The sequence below is a fragment of the Pseudoliparis swirei genome, chromosome 13, assembly GCF_029220125.1.
Source record: "Pseudoliparis swirei isolate HS2019 ecotype Mariana Trench chromosome 13, NWPU_hadal_v1, whole genome shotgun sequence".
Classification (NCBI taxonomy): Eukaryota; Metazoa; Chordata; class Actinopteri; order Perciformes; family Liparidae; genus Pseudoliparis; species Pseudoliparis swirei.
The window spans coordinates 7,566,397-7,588,886 of record NC_079400.1 but is presented as its reverse complement, the minus strand read 5'-3'; the positions used below and the strand labels follow the sequence as shown (position 1 = coordinate 7,588,886).

At 44.4% G+C, this 22,490-nt stretch overlaps 2 protein-coding genes across 5 annotated transcripts in view; one reads left to right on the top strand and one right to left on the bottom strand.

Annotated features, from left to right (window-relative positions):
• LOC130203157 (calcium/calmodulin-dependent protein kinase type II subunit gamma-like) overlaps positions 1-6,774 on the bottom strand; it is a 35,035-nt gene extending 28,261 nt beyond the window's left edge. The window contains exons 1-2 of one of the 3 annotated variants that reach the window (XM_056429065.1): positions 6,587-6,774; positions 4,519-4,613 (exon numbers count right to left, since the gene is read on the bottom strand). In XM_056429065.1, coding sequence (XP_056285040.1) covers positions 4,519-4,613; positions 6,587-6,654 — 163 coding nt within the window. In that variant the 5' untranslated portion in view covers positions 6,655-6,774. The remainder of the gene's footprint in view (positions 1-4,518; positions 4,614-6,586) is intronic. The other 2 variants (XM_056429063.1, XM_056429064.1) reach the window with 2 other exon arrangements.
• An 8,894-nt stretch (positions 6,775-15,668) lies between these two features.
• Positions 15,669-21,461, top strand: LOC130203982 (NLR family CARD domain-containing protein 3-like). 2 transcript variants are annotated; one of them, XM_056430453.1, is made up of 9 exons: positions 15,669-15,919; positions 16,172-16,266; positions 16,339-16,410; positions 16,487-18,275; positions 19,015-19,176; positions 19,274-19,447; positions 19,559-19,726; positions 20,339-20,385; positions 20,464-21,461. In XM_056430453.1, exons 1-9 carry the CDS (start codon positions 15,795-15,797, stop codon positions 20,982-20,984), a joined length of 3,153 nt encoding a protein of 1,050 aa, XP_056286428.1. In that variant the 5' UTR covers positions 15,669-15,794; the 3' UTR covers positions 20,985-21,461. The 2 variants fall into 2 exon arrangements, with proteins under 2 accessions (XP_056286428.1, XP_056286429.1); XM_056430454.1 differs by having other exon boundaries at positions 16,126-16,266.
• The last annotated feature ends 1,029 nt before the right edge of the window (positions 21,462-22,490 follow it).

Sequence of the window (22,490 nt, the reverse complement as noted above, 5' to 3'; positions counted from 1 at the left end):
TTTCTATTTTGCTTGCTGCTGCTGCCTGCTGCTTACAATCACCTTGTGGGTTGCTGTGTTTCAGATGAGGTCACATCTACGAGAGGACAGAGGAACGAGAGTGTAGTGCCCTGTGTGTGTGTATTTGCTTGACTGTAAGTCTAAGTCTGTAATATCTGTTAAATAATGATGATGATTGAAATTCATTTATTTTCATGTGTTCTACTGAGTTGCAGAATACATCTCACACACACCTGTTTCTCACTGCTTTTATAGCTTGCTGGCTAACTATAAGCTAGGCTAGCATTCGTTTGTATTCTTTGTGGTGGCGGCATAACAAAAAATTGCCTATTCCGGGTAGAGAGAGGAGTGGACAGATTTGGCTGAAACCAACGGACATACCACTGCTCAAAAAAGAGAGAGTCATCCACAATTTTCGTCTTCTTCCAAAAACTCACTTTTATTTATCAAATGAATTGAAAATTGAATAGAAAATATAGTCAAGACATTGACAAGGTTAGAAATAATGATTAATATTTGAAGTATTAATTTTGTTCTTCAAACTTCAAGCTCAAAGGAAGGCCAGTTGTATAGCTTATATCACCAGTATAACCGTTTTCAGCTGTGCTAACATAATTGCACAAGGGTTTTCTAATCAGACATTAGTCTTCTAAGGCGATTAGCAAACACAATGTACCATTAGAACACTGGAGTGATAGGTGATGGAAATGGGCCTCTATACACCTCTGGAGATATTTCATTAGAAACCAGACGTTTCCATCTAGAATAGTCATTTAACACATTAACAATGTATAGTGGGTATTTTTGATTAATGTTATCTTTATTGAAAAAACTGTGCTTTTCTTTGAAAACCAAAGACATTTCTAAGTGACCCCAAACTTTTGAACGGTAGTGTATACGAGCAAATTTTCAGCAGAAAAATAAGTTTTACAGAAAATATAGATTTCGTTTGAAAGTAATCAGCTGTTGAATCTCAGGTTTTCCATAAATACTAATGAGACATTTTTACGACAGGAAGCACCTGGACATTGCTGAGCATTTAATAATAATAGTAAAGTAACCAAGGCTGCGACAGTAAATCGATAAAGATCGATTATTAAAATAGTTGGCAACGAATTTCATTATCGATTCGTTGCGTCGCGTGATTCTTACGGCACTCAAGAAGTCGCGGAGAAGTTGGAGGATAAAAAAAATTGTGAAAGAGCGAAGCGGAGGGAGAGGACAGACCAAAACGCTGCTTTGAGAAAGCCAATCAGCGTTGAGCTGCTCCTCCGTTGGAGAATCTAACTGGCTGCTGCTCTCGTAGCGCTGGAAGCGGCAGTTGTTCAGATGTAGTCGATGACATTCACCGAGCTGTGTGCGCCTACGGGTGATGTTATGAACCCAAACACCAGGGCGTTAGATGTTCAGATGGCGGAAATAGAGATAAGCCACGCCCCCTCACCGGCACGAATGACACGATTAAACTCATGCGAGTAAAGCGCCGTCAGTTCTGTTTTTGACAGGGTCAGACACATTTCCAGGACCTTTCCAGGATTTTAAACTAAATTTCCATGACCAACATTTTTTTTTAAACTCTGTAGGCCTATACATGAAAAAGTGAGAAGATGTAGTATTTAAACTAAGAATGAGAATTCCAAAGCATAGAGTATATACCGCGTAAATGACCATGAATATAACACATTTGCACTACTTTCTCAACTTTTGGGATTTTATTTTTTATCAATGACCTTTCCATCGTATGAACCCCGTTTTGGATAAAGGGTTGAAAATGTGTTTTGTTTTTTTATCCGATTAAATCGGAAAAATAGTCAACAGATTATTAAAATAATCGTTAGTTGCAGCCCTAAAAGTAACACAAATGAAATAAATTTCACTGGGACAATAAAGCAACCCAATGACAGAAAGGAAATGGAGGAAGAGAGGTCTTATGGTCAAATGGATAGTCTGTTTTACTTAGTGTTGCAGCAGCCATCCTCTTTTCAGTCACTTCACTCGTTAACAATATACAACAAAGCTTTCCTTCTGCAGAAACTTGCATCCCAACACTGTGCGCTGCCATGTAAAACAAATACGATTAATATAGTTTTTAATATGGGGGGGGATGGGCTAAATCTTGTTCCTTGGCTCATTTTAATTAATTGCACTCCATTTATGAAAAAAATATAAAAAGACTAGCTACAAATAAGGGTTGCATCAAAGATCCTTTCAAAAAATATTCATGCAGGAGCATATTATGTCCCCTGCCACTCGCTCACATTCACCCCCAACTGCCTGTTGGCTGGACCATCCCACAGCCAACATCCATCCTCGCCATGCTGCCCAGCCTCCTTCACTTCCTTCCTCCTTTCACTTCCTTCCTTCCTTACTTACTTACTTTCCCTTCCACCCCTCCCCCACTCCTCAGATTACTGCAGTGTTTACCAGAGCTTTGCGAGACTTACCCACCAGGCCACGCGTGAGGTCACACTCGCCCCATTGGTCTTTAATAAAAAAAATTAAAAAGACCCAAATCCTACCGGGCAAGCTGCCTGCTCACGCGTGCATGTGCGCCCGTTTCGTGTAAGATGAATCAGCCACGCGGCCTACCGCAATACTTCTCGTTGCACAAAATCCTCTCGTCGTCTCCTTCGCGAACCCAAACGTTCTCATGCCACCGTGCTTCCCTGATGTGTGGCGTGTCGCTCATGTCCTTGCAGGACGATATTGTTAAACACCTCTTCATCTTCTTCCCTGGCAAACGTGCACAGACACAGGCCGACATTGTGCTGCCTTGCCTCTGCAAGCAGCCGACGTGTTTTCTGCTGAGCCCTTACTTTTCCTTGGTGGGATATTAATACCAGGAGCTGCCCTATGTGGACACTTCAAGGCAGGGATAGAACAATAAGGGTATTACAACACACTCACAGATGCCTCACAATACAGACATGCTCTGTTAGTGTTACTCCCCGCTCTCTCCCTCACACACACAAATGCCATCAGACACAGACGACAACAACAGGGCAAACAGGGAGGCGCCTATGGAATCCGTGGGGCCTTAGTGGTTGATGAGATACATTTTGCATAACTGGATTAGCCTCGATACAAACCAATCCCCCTTTGCAGAGAGACGAGAGAAAGGCAATGAGTGAGAGAGGCCAGCGGAGAACGATAAGCACGGAGGTAATGAGAGTGCAGGAAAGGAGAACAAAGGAAGCCAGGTGTCTGTGCGAATGTCAGGAAGGAAAGCAGGTCGAATTTGTCAGATATTTTAAAAAAGGGAGAAAGCAATTAAGTATCTCAGTCAAAAGCCAGGGGAGGCTCTGACACACCGCCATGAGCTGACGTCATCATTACAACATGGCACGCCACACCAGGCATGTGCACGTGGGTGTGGATCTATTGCAGGCACAGCAACCGACGCAACAAATACAATTCAGGAGTGCACAGTGGAGCTACGTGAACGCACCAATTATTAACACGATATCAGCGGTGAAACATCTTTCATATCCTGTCGGTTCTTATTGTTTTATTTCAGTCCCGGCATGCATGTTCCCCTTCCATGGAGAGCGTCTCCGAAATGTGGATCAATCCATTGTACAGCAGTTGTCTAATGATACCACAGTGGAGCAATTGAGAGTTACTCTATACAATGTTTATAAAGAGGGTCATTAAACCATCAAAAGGTTGCAGATAAGAACTCCCCACAGACAACGATTGAACAAAAGACTGCCTCTGCCATGGGAATGATGGGACTCTTGGTTTATGTGCATACTTTCCAATAAGGCTGGGCGATGTGACGATATATAGTGAGGCGAAAGGCGTGGATCAGTAGAGATTAGTTATTGCTTCATTATCTCTGGTAAGCCAAGGCCGACTTAGTGTTATGATCTGCATGATGCAATCCATCAAAAGGAGGCCACTCTATGTGGGAGTATTACAGTTTACATTAGAAATAATATACTGCTGTTTTATACTGAGATTTTGTCACAGTAATTGACCTTAATTTGTGATTTAATATCTTTAGTCTTTTAGCCAGTATGTGTGCGCGAGTCAGCTGCACGTTTGCATTCACTTGGATATTTTCACCGTCGTGTCTTATTAGTGTTTGAGTGAGTCGTTCTCTCATCCCATCTGACAGGTCACTTCATTACACTTCATACCCAGAAGAAGACTTGTTGAGTTGAAACACATTGGTCATCAATGCTTTAATAAAGGATAACTAACTTGCATTCAGAGTGCATCAGATATTTTTCTGACAATTTTTTTTATATTACATCACAGAGTTCAGAACTCCCCATTTTTCATCAACAGGACGAAGCACTTTGCCAATTTCACTGGATTAACCACCAAAAGACACCACCACTTGTTGATTTATCTAAAAACTGTTTCTCAATATAATTCAAAGAAACTTTATGGAATACCAGTAATGATAGCCATCACGAAATAAAAATGACATACCGCAGAGCCCGACTTCAGTTCCACACATCAAATCTGCATATTTTAGAATCGGGGTGAGTGAGCATGGTGTTAACATACCTCTTGCAGACAGCTTCTTAGTGTTGATGATTTTTGCAGCATATTCCTGTCCTGATGACTTCTTTACACACCTACGCACCACTGAAAAAGCTCCCCTAAGAAGAAAGAACACAAACAGACAAAAATCAGTCCATCTCACATGCTCTTTGGCCCTCTCACTCACACACACAACGTGGGACATGTGAAACTGCATCCACTCGTATGCAGCAGTTGGATTTGTGTGTGAGCCAACAACCTTGGTGTCTCTCACACAGACATTGAGTGTACAGTCATTACTATCGCAGACTCAGTGTGCAGAACCTGTGAAGGTGTAAAACAATGAAGTAAATCAGCATTGATATAACAAGCATGAGTGCTGATATCAGTTTACATATTGGATTATAAATGAATAGCCAAGTACTTTTGCTTATCTTCGATAGGCACACAGTACAATGTAACCTACAGCCCCACAGGAAATTCAATTTGCAACAGCTAGCCCAACAAATGTGCTGCATAGAATGGGTACTATCTAATACATTCAAGAGGTAACAATGTTTAGTTTTAAATCTGTTAACTCCTTCTGAGGAGTCTCATATTGACCTAGATGAATGCTCCATATTTTTCACCTGCAAACTGCTCGGGTGATCCTTAAATTGTGAGCAACACAGAACAATAATTAGGCATTATTTTCATGGCGACTACATCTCAGACTGTACTACCTGCAGTATCTGGCCCTACGCAGTTTTCTTGCGAGAGGAAGGCTGCCTTGCACTACTCTGGATGATGTATGGAGGGTGGCTACTTTCCGCTGCACTCTGCTCTGCTCTTAGTTTCAATTATTTACCAGTAAATGAGAGGTGACAGAAGTACAAGGCAGTGCCTTGACACTAATAACCTATGACGGAGCTAAATGCATTAACAAGCGGGCGCAGAAACAGAAGCGGAGGTAAGTGGCCAGTCGGCAGAAGGATCGGGAGCGGTGGGTCCACGATGGAGGACGTGTAGGTGTGAGTATATGTGAGCCAGTGCAGTGGCTGTGCAATCAGTGCCATCGATTACTCAATTATGAGGCAGAGAGTGGAAATGGCAGATGGAAATTAAGGCTGGTGTGTCTTTATCGGACCAGTGTCACCCTGCAGCCGCTGGTTTGGGGACAACAGGGGGAGAGAGATGGAGAGAAAAAGAAGACGAAAAAGCCTTCGCCAGCCAAGAACAGCAGACGCTGCTGCTGATGAAACAGAGGAGGTAGTGGCCCGATTTTCTTGCCGTCATCAAAATACCGAGGAAAAACACGTCACTGCCTCTTACACAGCACACGTCAGATGGCGCGATGACAGCGCGAGCTTCACGATCCCTTTCGTTTTAGACCACCAGCGCTTATTGATAACTTGACGACCATCGAGCCAGCTGGTGTCGGCATTACTGTGCAAACATAACGCAGCGCAGCCTGCGCCGCATAACTTTCTCTTGACGCGATCCAGAGGCAATACGTCACGCTGTACAACACGGCTAGTGTGACACAAATCACCTGCAGATGCTAATGAGAAGAAGAAGAGAAGGGGGTTAAAAGTGGTCGGCCTAGTTAGCCAGCGACCACAGCCCCTGGTCTGCGGAGCCAGCGCGGAGCTGTCAGACCGCCCTGGGCCGGTGAAATGTCACAGGGCGACGTCTCCCGGGGCCCCTCTGGCGAGTTGAGCAGACCATAAAATTCCAGGCAGCTAACACAGCTGTTAGTGCACCGACACTCCCATGAGCGGCGAAAAGACGCAGCGCCCGGTGCGCTAACTCGGCTAGTTTAATCAACATCAGCGTGGTAGCTGGTTGGTTAGCAACTGAACGTCGGCGCACTGCTGTCCGTTAGCTAACCGACACCAACGGCTGTTTCGCGTGTCTGCACCGCGGCAGCAACGGCCGTCGTTTAAAACACACACCGACAACGTTTTACCGCATAGCGCGAGACGACACAAGGCGGCTCTCTATCAGCTGCTAGCGGGCTAACCAGACATAATGCGAGGCGAGGTTGCGGGGGTGGGGGACAAGACCGCAAGACAAACACGATGCACACTGGGTCGTTACGGCTGCTGCTTACTTCCCGAGCTCCTCGTACAGCTGGTACTCGTCGGTAAACCGGGTGGAAGTAACCACAGTGGCTGCCATGGTTGAAACCGTGAGTGGGGGAGTCCAAGCCTTGGGGTACGACGGCGGCTGGCTCTTGTATGTGGTCCGGGAGGAGGGTAGCCTAGCCTCCAACACTGAAGCACCTATCTGACAGGCAGGCAAAGCTGAAGAGGATAGAGGCGAGCACAGACGGAAAGGGAGGGGCTGGGGAGAGGAGGAGGAGGAGGAGGAGTGATGATGGTGGTGTGTGTGCGTGTGTGTGCGTGTAGTAAAGGGGAGGAATCCTCGCGAGAATAGGCTCGTGCCGCATGAGACTATAGGGCCTCTAGTTCAATGAAGTCACAAACATGTGGGGAGGTGGTGCTGAATTATTGTTGCCTCATTTATAGGCAAAACATATTTGAGGGGCAGTGGATCATAATTAAGAGATATGCCGCAGATAAATATCACAACGGTGCATTTATGACTAAACTTAAATTTAAATAAACAAATACCTTCGACAGCTATAGCCTTTCTCTTATCTTCAAAATATTGCAAGGAACATCGCAGCAGCATTTTACTGCACAAGTTGGGATACACCCTCCATCCTGGGACACACCTCACTGCAGCAGAGAGGCACACTATAACACACACACACATGCACACGCACTTGCACACACAAACACGCTCTCCAGGGATCAATATTGATTAATGCAGGTCTTGCTCTGAATACAGTGGGCCTTTCTGAACCACTGATTTTGCCTTTGTGCTTGTGTATGTGCATGAGAGAGATATGGATGAGATGAGTAGAGGCAATAGAGTGACGGCTGTATCGGGTTTCCGCCAACGAGCATACACCTACGTTTTTCCACAGTGTGAGGGCCGTTAGCTCGGCGGTGCTAAACGATGGTGTCACACAGCTTCAGAGTGGCTCACTAAATGTTTCATGTGGCATGAGTGGGAGGCCATCGGAGGACAGGCGGGTGGGGCTGGAGGGAGCCATAGAGCTTGAGAAGACCTGTGAGTGTGTGTGTTTGGTTGTATATATATGTATGTGTGTGTGTGTGTGTGTGTGTGTGCAGCTGCCTACTCAGCACTCTGGCTCAGAGGTGGGACAGCGAGCAGCACATAGACATGCTGTCAGAGAGAAAAATTGTGATTTCACTCAATAAATCTGTATGTGCGGTTGTCAGCGTGGGAACACAAAAGTTGAAAAAGTTATATTATGAGGCAATATCTGCAAGTGCAGCCTGCTGAATGCACGATGAAGAGCAGGAAAAGGAGACCAGTGTGTGTGTGTGTGTGTGTGTGTGCATGTGTGTTATGTGGAAGACAAATGAGCACTGCAACGTAGGTTACTAGCCCTCTCTTGCCCTCCCTTTCCTACGTGCTAACCCTGCTGCCTCTCCTCCTCTTCCTCCACCTCCTCAGCCTCCACAGAAGTTATATAATGGTGAACTCCTCAGCCTTTGTTATCTCACACCAACCACACACTACGCCTTGCCCGCTCGATGAGAGACAGAGGAGCAGAGGAGGGAAGAGGAGTGAGAGCACGGGAGGCCGAGAAAAGAGAAAGTGGGATGGCTCCAGCCGAAAATTGGCACTCAGCGAGAGAAAGAAAGAAAGTCTGTGTGCCATTTTCCATATTGTAGTAGTATTATTATTGTAGTATTATTGCAGTCCTCATCTTGAGCAGCCCCATTCTCCACTATGCACCCAATGTGTGTGTTACTCCAGTTCTAGAGAACGCCAGCTGACTCTGACTTTCCCGTGACATGAGAAAGCTGTCCAGCCCCATTTGTGTCAAACCATCCTCTTGATTTTGCGATGGAAAAGTTCACATGACGATGCCAGCTACGTCCGATGACATCAGTGTGTACTCTCATGCAAACCCCGCTGTGAAAAACACACTCAGCACAAACGGCAAGAGGACGTTGACGTTCTCGCACCTTGCAATGTGGATGTTTACAAGATCAGAGAAAACACATATTGGGAAAGATGCTGACTGACTTTTTTTCAGCCAGATTTTATAAACTGGGTCGTGCTTGAATGGAGACATCTTGCATTGCGCATGTTATCCATCCAGCTTCATGTCACTTGACTCTGCATGGGGCTTTCCTAAGCTTGCAGACATACACCCATGCAGGATTTATGCTTACATTTCATGCTTTCTTGGAGCTAAAACAGTCGTGTGGTCTGATCCGCGGAGCCAAATCATCCCATGCCTGTTTGTAGCAGACTCCCATGGCTCACCGAAGCTCTGCTTGAATGCAGAATAGACTAATTGTGCAATCAGAGCTCCAGTGGCTGCGATACATTTAGGCATGACTTTCCCTTTGTTGTGACTAATGAGGGGGAATATGCCATCTGTTACATCATCACAACTGAAAGAGTGGACGGGGCCAAGAGCTGAGTCATGATACTCCTGTTCTGCACTGCTTCGGAGGCACAATCGGACTTGGGGGAAGTGAATGAGTAACGCGTTCCCCTCCTTCAATAGATGCCTTCGTGATGGCCCGGAGCAATACGCTACTGACCTCCAAATGCTCAGTCGTCGACTGTCGGGGTCGGACAGCGCCTCGGCGTCGACGTGTGTAGCTGTCCGGGTGAAAAGGAGGGTGTTGCTGATGACATGCCAGTGTGCTCAGTCAGCTCTGCCAGTATAAATAAATAACGTTAGGCTTTTTTTAACATCGCAGCAAAAACCAGAGGTGACATGTAGTCGGCCCCTGTTCCTGATTCAAGGGCTCGAGGATCATTTATTGTCCTTTTGCAACACAGGGATGCGCAACACAATTCAGTGGTAGCCCATTTGTAACACAGCAAACACGTGACAAAAAAACAAAACAGTCAAAATGTGCATCACAAGGAATTTGTGGTAACGATGAAAAAATTTAGTCATTCAAAGTTTTGAGTCTCGTCTAAAACCTCGCCACAGACATCTCTGTCATACATGTATGCATCTGCTTTATGATCCCAAATTACACAAAACAGCCACCTCAGATTTGCCACGAAAAAAAAGAGTGTTAGGCGGCCATGGGGCAGTCCCCTGCTTGGCCCCAATGAATGGTGGGCTACAGCATGTGAATCTTCTTTTTGTTCATCTTCAATTCCATCCTGGAAATATCATAATTATTTTAAGACCGGCAGTGTTGGCAGCAGCGAACATATGAAACCAAGATCAGAAAAAGTGAAACTACTTTGTCTTTGTATAATTCCTGCAATCAGATGAGGCAACAGCTAAGAATAGCTCAATCTTAAAATATTGGATGTAGCCCAAAAAAACCAAGGTGAGAATTTAAGTTTTCGGATTGCTCAGTACCAGCTAACACGAGTTTAAATAACCTCTGAGGCTCTTCTGTGTGTATCCTAATATTGTGTCACTGGCTCAGCTGCTTTGCATTTGAACTGTTCTTGTTTGTTTTAGTTCAGGCGTAACTCACCTGCTAATACGACATCGTTAACAGTTCCTGACAGAAGTGAACACACTGGAAATTGCAGTTTCATGCGCTTTCCGCATTCAAGGCCATCGGTCATTGGAAATGAAGAGTTTGCGATCTCGTGGTAAGAAGCTAGTTATGTAGTCTGGAAACAACACGTTTATACTCATTTAAACTTTTTTTTAAATATGTATTTTTACCTTTATGAAATGTAGTTTAAAATTTGTTTTTATTTTTTCCTTAATGTCCTATCGTACACAATCACCTGATTTAAGTCATCAACATACCTATACAATGTTGAAACAGTTTGTAATTAAAGGATATGTGCAAACTATTCAAGTCTTAAAACCATATTGAGAGGCTCATGAACACTGGAACTGGTTTTAAACATTCCTCATGTTCATACTGGCCAATAAAAAGTCCCTTCAATGTACTTTCAATATGAGTGATGTTGAACAAAGTCTACCGTCCTACTTCTGTCAAATATATATTCCAAAGTGTTCCTGAATCAAATCAGAGGCCTTGGCTGTCTGAGTCATACAAATCAATCGGTTAGTTTTTAGGAGTGAGCCGGAGGAATGTTCAAAACAAGAAAAACCCGTTTCAAAATGAATACGTGTGCCTGGATATTTTAAGAAAACAGTGAACTTATCCTTTAATGTTTCATACAACATTTACTGAATCACATAATCGATAAGAGGTCATGTGTACACATTTGTCTGTCTGTCTGTCTGTCTCTTGTGTTGTGTGTATATTTCCCCTTGGGGATTAATAAAGTATATATCTATCTATCTATCTATCTATATTTATGTCCCCCCGCCCATCTTTCCTCTCTGATTTATGGTTCTGAGAGACTCCTTTGGTCTCAGCATATTGTTTGTAATTTGAAAGGGCACCATGTGTTGGTGTTCCGCCATCCTGTGTGATTATGCTAAATAAAAACATTTGATCGCAAAAAAAGAGGTAATGTGTACACATGTGTTTATCATTTCTTTTCTTTTCTGGAAGGATTCCAAGAAAACAATAAAACAACCTTGATCCAAACCAATATTGGCATCACTATAAACTCCTATCAGTCACAGCGTGTACTCTTCTGCAGTCAGTAAAGCAGCACAACTGTGACTTTGCTTCCACCCTCTGTTCAACAGGCAAAGATGCAGCATGTAGGACACGTAACCGTTAACACAGACCGACTGGAGAAAGCACTTCTTCACTTATGAAGAAGTGCTAATGAAATGACCTCAATAACCTTAAAAGTAGTTGCTTTGTTTTGTAATGTGCTGTAATTCTACACAATGCAGCTAGATGGAGAATAGTGAGTTTGATACTTTATGTTTTTGTCTCTGGTCAGATCATGTCAAGACTTTTGCAAAACTGACTCCTGAAACTTTTTAACGCATCAACATTTTGTCTTTTAGAGACCGTACATAAAGAAATAGATCTAAGAGAGGCTGATGAACTAAACAAGGGCAGAACATGTAGATTAGTGGCCAGCACTGTGTTCTTCTCTCTGGGTTCCCCAGCTTCCTCCCACAGCCCAAAGACATGCAGCTTAGGTCAATCGACTTTATTTGTGCATGTGAGCGTGCACGGTGGTCCGTCTCTATGCGTTGGCCCTGCGATAGTCTGGCGACCTGTCCAGGTGACCCCCGCCTGTTGGATCTGGGCACGCCTAATGTTGTGTCTCTGGTCCGGGCCTGGTGCCGTGGATCACCATTGCCTTGTGGCTGTGGCTATGTGTTGGGTGCTTGTTATGGCGGGGTTAGACATTATGGGAGTACTGAAGCGGTCCTGACTGAGACTGCTAACCCTGTGGTGGATAAGGACAAAAGTATCCCAATGTCCAGCCTGACTATAATTAAAATTTTATTAATACTCGTCTAAAGCCTCCGTTGCCCCAGTTGTTACCCCTCTTACTCCTGAACGGGCTTCTTTTATGCATATTATCTCTCTGGCCCCATTTATGGGCTGCTGACCCGCCTGTTGCGGAACATAAGGTTTGAGGGAACTAAGCTTGAAGCGGTGCAAACGTGGCGTGCTGTGGCTGTTGATAGATCAGTGCTTATGGATTTGGAGGAGGGGCTGGATACAGACTATGATGTATTGTGGTTGTGCTGCTGTCTGCTGCAGAGGGGGGGGCTGTTGAGGGGGAGTCTGTTGCTTTGGAGGCTGCTGCTGTTGTTGAACAGGGTTTCCCTGGGGTCCATTATAACCTCCAGGTCCTCCATAACTTCCTCCTCTGTATCTTCCTCTTCCTCTTCTTCCTCTGCCACCTCTTCCGTAATAGTTACCTCTAGGCCTCTTACAGTTTCTGGCAAAATGCCCTGGCTCGTCACAGTTGTAGCAGTAGTACGGGCCTGTTGTCCTGTCTCCTCTACCAGGTACATATATGGAGTCGTTATGGTGTCGTGTGTCGTCAGTCTGTCCGTACCCCCCGTTATTCAACATCTGGGGATTCATCTTTGGGGACCGTGTGGGTTGGGGAGGGTAGACGGGAGGAAGGCGGCTAATTGTTGTTGTTGTGTTCTTTTATATTTTATCTGAACTGCTAAGAGAGGTGCCTTGTGGCTGGGAAAAACTGCAGTTATGCTTGAAAGGGGTCAAATCTTTAAGAGAGACTGAGGAAAAATTATAATAAAAATATAAAATAGATGACTATATAAAATAATAAAGGGGATCAATTTAAAACTGAATAACCTACAACCTTTGAATTAGAAGTCTCATTCTCTACCGACTGAGCTAGCCAGGCAATTGATCAGTTCATTTAAAGAAAAATTAAAAGTTTGGTTAAACAATGCATTTCTTTAAAGCATCATTTCAAAAAGTAAAAGATGGTCGCACACTCTACTAATTAATAGTTATCTTCAAAAGGAATTCTTCCGTCACTGTTCTTGCTCTGTCCTGCTCTGTTATTGTCTCGCTCTGAGTGCCTGCCGGGTGAAGAACGGCTCGCGCAGCTAAGTGGGGAGGGGAGGGGCTGCTGTTCTGTGAAGGCGCGTGCTTTCTCCGCGGGGCCGCGCAGCAGCTCTGCTGATCTCCCCCTCCTTTCTGCTCTTGTATTTTTTGCCGTGTTAAGCCGAGTTACCTCGTTGTTTCTCAGTATCCTCAATCTCAAACTCGTAACTGCTCTTAAACGTAGTACACAATTGCCATACAATGTGTTCTTACTTGACAACGTGTCTTTCGGAACACTAAATCCTTATTTATCACTCGTGCAATTCAACAGACCAGAGCTTTCGTTGTCACCGTTAGGTTTCGACTTTGCTCTGTTGATTCCACTTTGACAACATTTATTCACCACCGGTATTCAACATTCATTCACAGTTTATACATACACGTGTTTAATTTCTATGCGGCCCACACTTCGTCGGGGGGTCGTCTTCCAGCCTTGTGGCCGGCCTCAGAAAATTTGAGGACTTCTATGCGGCCCTCACTTCGTCGGGGGGTCGACTTCCAGCCTTGTTGCCGGCCTCAGAAAATTTGAGGACTCACTATGCGGCCCACACTTCTGGGTCGTCTTCCAGCCTTGTGGCCGGCCTCAGTAAATTTGAGGACTCACTATGCGGCCCACACTTCTGGGTCGTCTTCCAGCTTTAACCGCTGGCCTCCTGTTGAGGACTCCTAATGCGGGTTCTGTTCGAACTCGGCTTCCAGCTTAATCAAACTGGCCTCCTGTTGAGGACTCCTAATGCCAGGCTGTATCGTGATTTCCCTTTTTACGCTTTATTTTATTATTTAAATTAAGTCAAAAATGTGGCAGTTCCAATACTCACATCCAATACTCCTGATCAAATTTAGAGTGTTCAATTTGACTGATTTGAAATAAACAGGTTCAGTCTTACCTTATTTGTAAACCGCGGTTTGATCAGTTTTTTCGGAGTGGGCCTTGGAAGCAGTGGACCGTCTGGGATCTCAGGTGCTGTCCTCCTCAGGTCTCTGGACCGGTTTTCACAACCATTCTCTTGCTACCATTTTGTTGGAGTTTCAGGACAGCGACACACCACCTGGACGACACTCACTGGAAGAAAGACAGCGGTAGACTTCTACTTTACATTTGTTAGCGTTTTATTCAGAAATCAGGATACAAGTAGACATCATGCATGGACCCCCCTCCGGCTGGTACCTAGAGTATTCAGACCAGAGAGAGGCCCCTTAACAGAGGGCGCGACGGTTTAAATAGCCATCAAGGCCAGTTCTAATTGGTCAGGAGGTAAAGAGGATGGTGTCTTCTCATTGGTTCTTGTTCCTCTGCTTCCATCGCTGTCGCTCCTTCATTGGTTCTTGTGGTCTGCCAATGAGTGCATATGATGTGAAAAAGAGTGTGGGAAGAAAGATGGAATTCACATGTAGCTTCCTTTGTCTGAGCTGGGGAGTTTCCTAAGATAATCTTATCTCTTCCGAGGTGGGATGCGCAGGAGGTCGTTTGTCAAAAGGGGCCCTTCACGTGTGTGTGTGTGTGTGTGTGTGTGGGTCGGAGAAAGGCCATGTGTGTGTGTGTGTGTGAGTGGCCATTGAGGGGCCCCAAGTGTCTAAAGGAGAATAATGCCCACATCTGGACCCTTCCTTATCTATAGGCCCGGTGAGGTAAATGTCTCTGTTGCCTTCCCCTGATCTGAGAGTATAGAGAGCTCTTTGTATGTGATCACCTCCGGAATGTGTGGATGCGGAGGAGTTGGGCTCACAAAACCTCACCAAGTGTCACTGTTATCTTTCTTTAGATCAGTCAGGCGCCAGAGTGCTCTGCCGGAGATTTTAACTTCCATTCAGTGTTTTCCATCTTACACATAATATTTATGCAAACAATACTAGGCTGTGCTAAGCTAAAATATATATTCTTTACATGAGCATGGTAAACATGGGCATGTTAGCATTGTCATAGTTAATGTTAGCTGACAAAAAATAATATAGATACATTTTTGATTTGATATTATTGCAGAAAACTGGCTTTGTGGCAAAAACATGTTACTGACACGTTTTGTTCAAGAAGATGAATTTTTTAAAAGCGTAAATGCTAATGTTAGGCTGTAAATGAACTTCACCACTGAGCGCGAGTATGGCCGACATGATGAGGCTGCATGTCTTTGGACTGTGGGAGGAAGCCGGAGAACCCTGGAGGGAACCCACGCTGCCACGGGGAGAATGTGTAAGGGCCCTTCTTGCTCCATGATAAACACACATGCTTATTTTCAGCAATTTAGCATTGTGGGCATGCTAGCATTCAGCTGAACACACTGTACACAATACTAACACAGAGCAGGTTTATCATGTTATCTTTTAGGATGTCTTCACTTTATTTACGGCATTCTTTCTTCATGTTAAATCGCAAAAGATATTTTTGTATTCTCTTGTATTTTGTCTAATTGTTTACATGATAGGAATACTGAAAACAAGTTTTTAATGCGACACCAAATAATTCTCAACCCAATAAAGCTAAACACATGCTAAAGCAGTTTTCATTAAGCCGACATTTTCATGTAAATTAAACAGTTTTGAAGAGCTGCGGTTTTTTCGTGGAGCTTTTACACAATGCTGGGCAGACAAGAAACACCAGCTTCCTGTTTTCTTCACCATTCGGCAGGAAGGAAGCAAGACACGAAAAAAACCTGTACGAATAAAACTCTGCTGTCAGTATGTGAATCAGATGACAAACACAGTTGTGATTGACGCAGGTAAGCATTTTGTTCCTGACTGAACATTGTCATTCTGTATGTGAACTTGTTTTAAACTTGTATTTATTGATATTTGATCCACTGGAAGTAAATGAAAGGAACTGTACAGGAAAGACCAAGACAAATACCATTGATGAGGAGTCTCAATCAAAGAAGGAAATCCCCATGCTACGAAGGAGTTGATGACATAAAACATGGAGCAAAAGAGTGTTCAAGGTAAGGATGTCAAATTAAGAATAAGAAGTCATGAAGGTAGAGAGGAAGAGTTTAGTTCCAAAATATACAATTTGTCGATCGATAAATCAAAAAGCACCAGAAACGTCTCAAAATCTAGCTTTAATAATATTTTTTGTTCCACCGATCAGTCACTAAACTGTATTTTCATAACAGCTGCTGAAACTGAGTTGTGTGGTTTCTCTCAGAGTCAGTTTCCTCTATTCATGCCGCGGTTCATCATTTCCAACCCAGCTACACTGCTCAGAGTGAAGGCATTGTGGTCGCTCCCTCCTTCATTGGTTCTAGCGTTGGCAACGTAAACATCAATTTCATCTCAAGGAGCCGAGGTAGATATGTCAGACGTGGGACTATCTGGTACTGGGGTTTGGGCTCTGCTGATAATTTTTCTTCTTTTGCAGAGTCTATTGTTTCCTCAAAAGAAGCATTGAACCACGACAGTGCAGACATCTGTGGCGCCCAGCAGACCCAGAGTGAGTAATACCTGGTTTTTTATTTGTTCTACTTAAATAAAACCTGAATAACCTTTGAATGCATTTCCTCTTTCAGACGATAAGATTGCACAATGTCAAGGGAAACTAAAAGCCGCTCTGAAGAGAAAGTTCAGCCACTTGCTAGAGGGGATGACGAAGGAAGCAAACAGGATACCTCTCAATAAGATCTACACAGAGCTCTACATCACCGAGGGAGGAAGTGGTGAGGTCAACACGGAGCATGAGGTGAGACAGATTGAGACGGCATCCAGGATACATGTGGCCCAGGAGAAATCTATCCACTGCAATCACCTCTTTGATCCTCCACCTGGACGAGACTACTGCATTAGAACCGTCGTCACGAGGGGAGTCGCTGGCATCGGTAAAACCGTATCTACCAATAAATTCACTCTGGACTGGGCAGAGGGGGAAGCGAACACCAACCTGGCATTTGTATTTCCTCTCTCTTTCCGTGAGCTGAATCTGATGAGGAAGAACAGCTTCAGTCTAGTGGAGCTTCTTAGTGTCCTTTTCCCCGAAACAAAGGATACAGGAGTCTTCACCCACGGTAAAGGCGAAATGCTCTTCATCCTGGACGGGCTGGACGAGAGTCGTCTTTCTTTGGACTTCGACAAAGGTGACATTGTGTCTGATGTGACGCAGAAGACCACGATCGCGCTGCTTCTCATCAACCTCATTAGGGGAAGACTGCTTCCTTCGGCTCTTGTCTGGATAACATCTCGTCCGCTAGCTTCCAATCAGATTCCTCTGGAGTACGTCCATCGAGTGACAGAGGTGCGAGGGTTCAACAACCCCCAGAAAGAGGAGTACTTCAGGAGGAAAATCCCTGACGAGAGCTTAGCAAGCAAGGTGATCGAGCATGTGAAATCCTGCAGGAGTCTTCACATCATGTGCCACATACCGGTATTCTGCTGGATGGCGGCGAGTGTTCTTGAGAAGAAGTTGCCGACGGCAGACAGTAAAGACACGCTAAAGACCCTCACTCAGATGTACATACAATTCTTGTCCTTGAACGTGGAGACCATGAAGAAGAGGCTTCCTGGGAGGAGAGAGTCGACCGCTGACAACGTGAGAGATAACCTCATGTCGCTGGGCAAACTGGCCTTCAAGGAGCTCCAGAAGGGCCACCTGATCTTCTATGAGAGCGATCTGATCCTGAACGGTATAAAAGTCTCTCAGGCGTCCATGTTCTCCGGCGTCTACACGCAGATCTTCAACGAGCAGCTGGCAATGTGCGAGGAGAAGATGTTCTGCTTCGTGCACCTGAGCGTGCAGGAATTCTTTGCTGCGCTGTACGTCTACCTCACGTTCAACAACGACAACATCAACGTCCTGGTCAAGAAGTCCTCCGCTTCCAGGCGTTTCCCGTTCAGAGATTCATCAGAGCTGATCCTCTACAAAGAAGCGGTGGAAGCGGCTTTGCGGAGCGAAAATGGACATCTTGACATCTTTCTGCGCTTCCTCCTGGGCCTGTCTATGGAAACGAATCAGACTCTGTTGAAGCATCTGATGACCAGCAACAGAACCCGCATAAGAACAAGAACGGAGATCATTAAACACATAAAGGGGAGAATCCAGCAATGTCCGTCCCCAGACAGATGCCTGAATCTCTTTCACTGCCTCAACGAGCTGAACGACCACTCTCTCGTGGAGGAGATTCAGAGCTACCTCAGCTCGGGCAGTCTCAACCAAACCAAACTTTCACCTGCCCAGTGGGCCACTCTGGTCTTTGTGTTACTGACATCAGAAGAGGAGCTGAGTGTGTTTGACCTGAGCAACTACACCAGATCAGAGGAAGCTCTTCTCAAGCTGCTGCCTGTCGTTAAAACAGCCAGAGTGGCAAAGTAAGTGATTACTAAAAACAGATGGCTCTTCTAAAGCTTTTTTGTATTTCTTTACCTTGAAGTTAAAGATAGTCAGCGTCAGTGCTCGGCATATTTTTGGCACGAAGAATACGTGATCAAAGAAACCTGCGGCCTGTCGTACCTGAGACCACTTGCAATATGTGTAAAGATTATGTGTGTGGGTGCTGTTAATATTAAATATAATATCATAACAGCTCACTTTACACCACATGCCCGGCACCAGCGACAGATAGATAATGTTCTAGCTGGTGAACGTGGAGCGTTTACCAACCGAAGAGTCAGACATCTTCCTCGGGGGTTGGTGGAGCCCAAAACGGAGGTAAAAAATAAATGAATAATATCGTAGAGGCCAAAAACAAGACACCAAATAACAGCTAATGTTGCTTCTGATAAATAAGCAACTGTTCAGTGTGCCATGTACAATTAAAAACATTATTTCTCAATGATTTTTGTTAACAGCTTGTTTCTGCTGACCTCAAGTGGACATCAAGTTATTTAGGTTCAAGGTTTAAGTGTTTTACCTCAAACATCAAAGATATTCCTAGTCATGTGCACGGCAATGCATTTTGAATGTGCAGGATGTTAGGTGGTTCTTCACTGCAGCTACTTAGCTCATATTGCAAGTAAGCAGGGTGAATAACATGCAGTCCGTCTAATCTCCACAGAGAGGAACTTTTCTTCGTGACTCACCTTTCTCACACATTCTTCCCTCCTGTAGTCTACACGCATGTAACCTCACTCAGAGTTGCTGTGAAAACTTGGCGAATTGCATCAACTCATCCCAAGTTAGAGAGCTGGACCTGGGTAACAACAACCTGACCGATGAAGGACTAATACAGCTCTCTAATGGACTGAAGAACAGCAAATTGGAGACACTCAGGTCCCAACCCAACAACCACCTCACAGTCAAATAAAGATGTTTGAGTGAAAAAGAAAATGTTTGTTAAAACATGTTTCTGTATTTTCTGTTTGTTAAGACTCAGGAGCTGCAACCTCACGGAGCACAGCTCCGATGCCCTGGCCTCCGTGATCAGCTCAGCATCCGGCCAGCTGAAAGAGTTGGATCTCTCTGACAATGACTTCCAGGATGTCGGAGTCCAAAAGCTCTCCGACGGACTGGAGAGTCATCACTGTAAACTGGAAGTGCTCATGTGAGTGTCAGACGAATGATGCAACGGCAGGAGACAGAACAGAGAACAGTGCAGTCGTCACGGTCGTTGTCATGGAGATAAATTGGATGAAACGACGTGTGTTTTTTGAAGTTTGTCCATGTGCAGAGTGACGGAGGAAGGCTGCACGTTCCTGGCATCGGCTTTGAACTCCTCTCGTCTGAGAGAGCTCGACCTGAGCTACAACCACCCTGGAAAGTTGGGCGTGCAGCTACTTTCTGCTCTGCAGGGCGACCCACAATGCAGCCTGCAGAAACTCAGGTGGGGATACATTGGCATGGACTCATGTTGATGAGTAACAAGACGCTTAAGTCTTGAGATATGAAACATATATAGGAGATAATTAAATTAGCTACAAAAGTTTTTCCCTGTCCATGTCAGTGCAGACGATATCTGAGTCACAATGATTTAAAACTTAGGAAATCCTGAAAGATATATATATATTTTTAGGAGTTTATTTTAAAAAGATAAAATCGATAAATTCATTGTCTTCAGAATCTCTTTTTTCAGTATCGGCCTCACTTTTCTGTATCTACAGTCTTCAGACATTTTTATCTTCATGTAACAAGTTTGTTTTTTCCTGGACAAACTAAATCTCAAAGATGATCTACTTCATATAAGTTTTACTATAAAAGAGGAACTTAAAAAAGCCTGTTTAATGTTATCAGGGAGTACAAGTCGTATCGAGCCCTTTGTAGCTCCAGAGGGAACTCCAAGAGATGCTATGTCTGCTGCATTGACTTTTATCATTTATCATTAGTGTCCATCACCTGTCTATAGTCACTGTGTTATCGGAGCGAAATGCTGAATTGGTGGATTACCGTCTTAACCATGTGAACAAGTGACAGCAATCTGGTCTCCTGTCATGTTTAGCGTGGAGCAGTGCGGTGAATCCAGGGCTCAGCCAGCTCCAAAGAAATGTGAGTCACCAGCACTTCATACAACAGCATTGAGGAATGAGTAACACCGACTGACATCCTTGATCTGTTCCTCGTCAGACCAACACAAACTCACCCTGGACCCAAACACAGCACACAGAGAACTTTCTCTGTCCGAAGGAGACAGGAAAGCGGTGCGTTGGACCGAGCAGCCGTATCCTGATCACCCGGAAAGGTTTCACTTCTGGAATCAGGTGTTGTGCAGGGAGGGGCTGACCGGGCGCTGCTACTGGGAGACCGAATGGAGAGGGAGAGCTTTCATAGGAGTCGCCTACAGCAGGATGTGCAGGAAGGGAGACGGCCAGGACAGTTGGTTAGGCAAAAATGACTGTTCCTGGGGACTAAACTGCACCAAAGATGGCTACCAGACCTGGCACAATGCCGTGCACACTGTTGTACCCATCCCACCCTATTCAAATAAAGTAGGCGTGTATCTGGACTGGTCAGCGGGGAAACTGTCCTTCTTCAGGGTGTCCTGTGGTGCACTGACCCTCCTCCATACCTTCCACATCACCTTCACTGAGCCCGTCTACCCAGGGTTTCGACTTGGCTGGGTGGACTCCGCTGTGTACCTGTGCTAGATGTTACCTGGCGGTGTTGTCGTCATGACCACCAAAACCCAAACTATTCATGTAGTAAATTGTCGCAAGTTGCTGTTTTTCGATTTACAATACACGACTGTAATTGTACTATCATGCTATCAACAGTATACATAACATTACTGTATTTCTCCTCTATTTTGTAATCTGGTCTATTTTTATTGTATGTTTGTTATTACAGTGTTATGCAGCCTACTGTAATATCTAGTTAGATTAACATTGAACCAAAGTGGATCTTGACCAAGTTAAGGCGAATACCAGACCCGTCCGTGGCCCACACTGCACGACACATTTCCGATAAAATGTGGACCACGCAAAGCATATGCACTCAACATGTAAATGAAAATATTTTAAATATATATGTATGCAATATACATATACAGGACTGTCTCAGAAAATTAGAATATTGTGATAAAGTTCTTTATTTTCTGTAATGCAATTAAAAAAACAAAAATGTCATGCATTCTGGATTCATTACAAATCAACTGAAATATTGCAAGCCTTTTATTCTTTTAATATTGCTGATTATGGCTTACAGCTTAAGAAAACTCAAATATCCTATCTCTAAATATTAGAATATCATGAAAAAGTATACTAGTAGGGTATTAAACAAATCACTTGAATCGTCTAATTAACTCGAAACACCTGCAAGGGTTTCCTGAGCCTTGAAAACACTCAGCTTGGTTCAGTAAACTAAATCACAAGTATGGGGAAGACTGCTGATCTGACTGCTGTCCAGAGGACCATCATTGACACCCTCCATCAGGAGGGTAAGACACAAAAGAAGTTTCTCAAAGAGCAAGCTGTTCACAGAGTGCAGTTTCAAAGCACATCCACAAAAGTCTGTTGGAAGGTGTTGGTCCACTGTGTTTCATCAAGTCCAGAGTAAATGCAGCTGTGTACCAAGAGATTTTAGAGCACTACATGCTTCCGCCTGCTGAAAAGCTCTATGGAGATGAGGATTTCATTTTCCAGCATGATCTGGCACCTGCCCACAGTGCCAAAACCACCAGTAACTGGTGTACTGACCATGGCATTACTGTCCTCGATGGGCCCTGCACCCCTGACCTGAACCCCATAGAGAATTTGTGGGGTATTATGAAGAAGAAGCTGAAAGACACCAGACCCAACAATGCAAATGAGCTAAAGCCGCTATTGAAGCATCCTGGGCATCCATAAACCCTCAGCAATGCCACAGGCTGATTGCCTCCATGCCACGCCGCATTGATGCAGTAATCCGTAAAAGGATTCCCAACCAAGTACTGAGTGCATTAATGGACATTTCAAATGTTTGATTTGTTTTGCTGTTATAAATCTTTTTTTACTTGGTCTGAGGAAATATTCTAATTTTATGAGATAGGATTTTAGAGTTTTCTTAAGCTGTAAGCCATAATCAGCAATATTAAAAGAATAAAAGGCTTGCAATATTTCAGTTGATTTGTAATGAATCCAGAATGCATGACATTTTTGTTTTTTTAATTGCATTAC

Bases quoted from the DNA above. Each gene is read 5' to 3' on its own strand.
- LOC130203982 (XM_056430453.1), top strand. From the start codon at position 15,795: ATGAAAGGAACTGTACAGGAAAGACCAAGACAAATACCATTGATGAGG. The intron at 16,411-16,486 runs GTGAGTAATACC...TTCCTCTTTCAG, and splicing joins TGGCGCCCAGCAGACCCAGA to ACGATAAGATTGCACAATGT. The intron at 20,386-20,463 runs GTGAGTCACCAG...GTTCCTCGTCAG, and splicing joins TCAGCCAGCTCCAAAGAAAT to ACCAACACAAACTCACCCTG.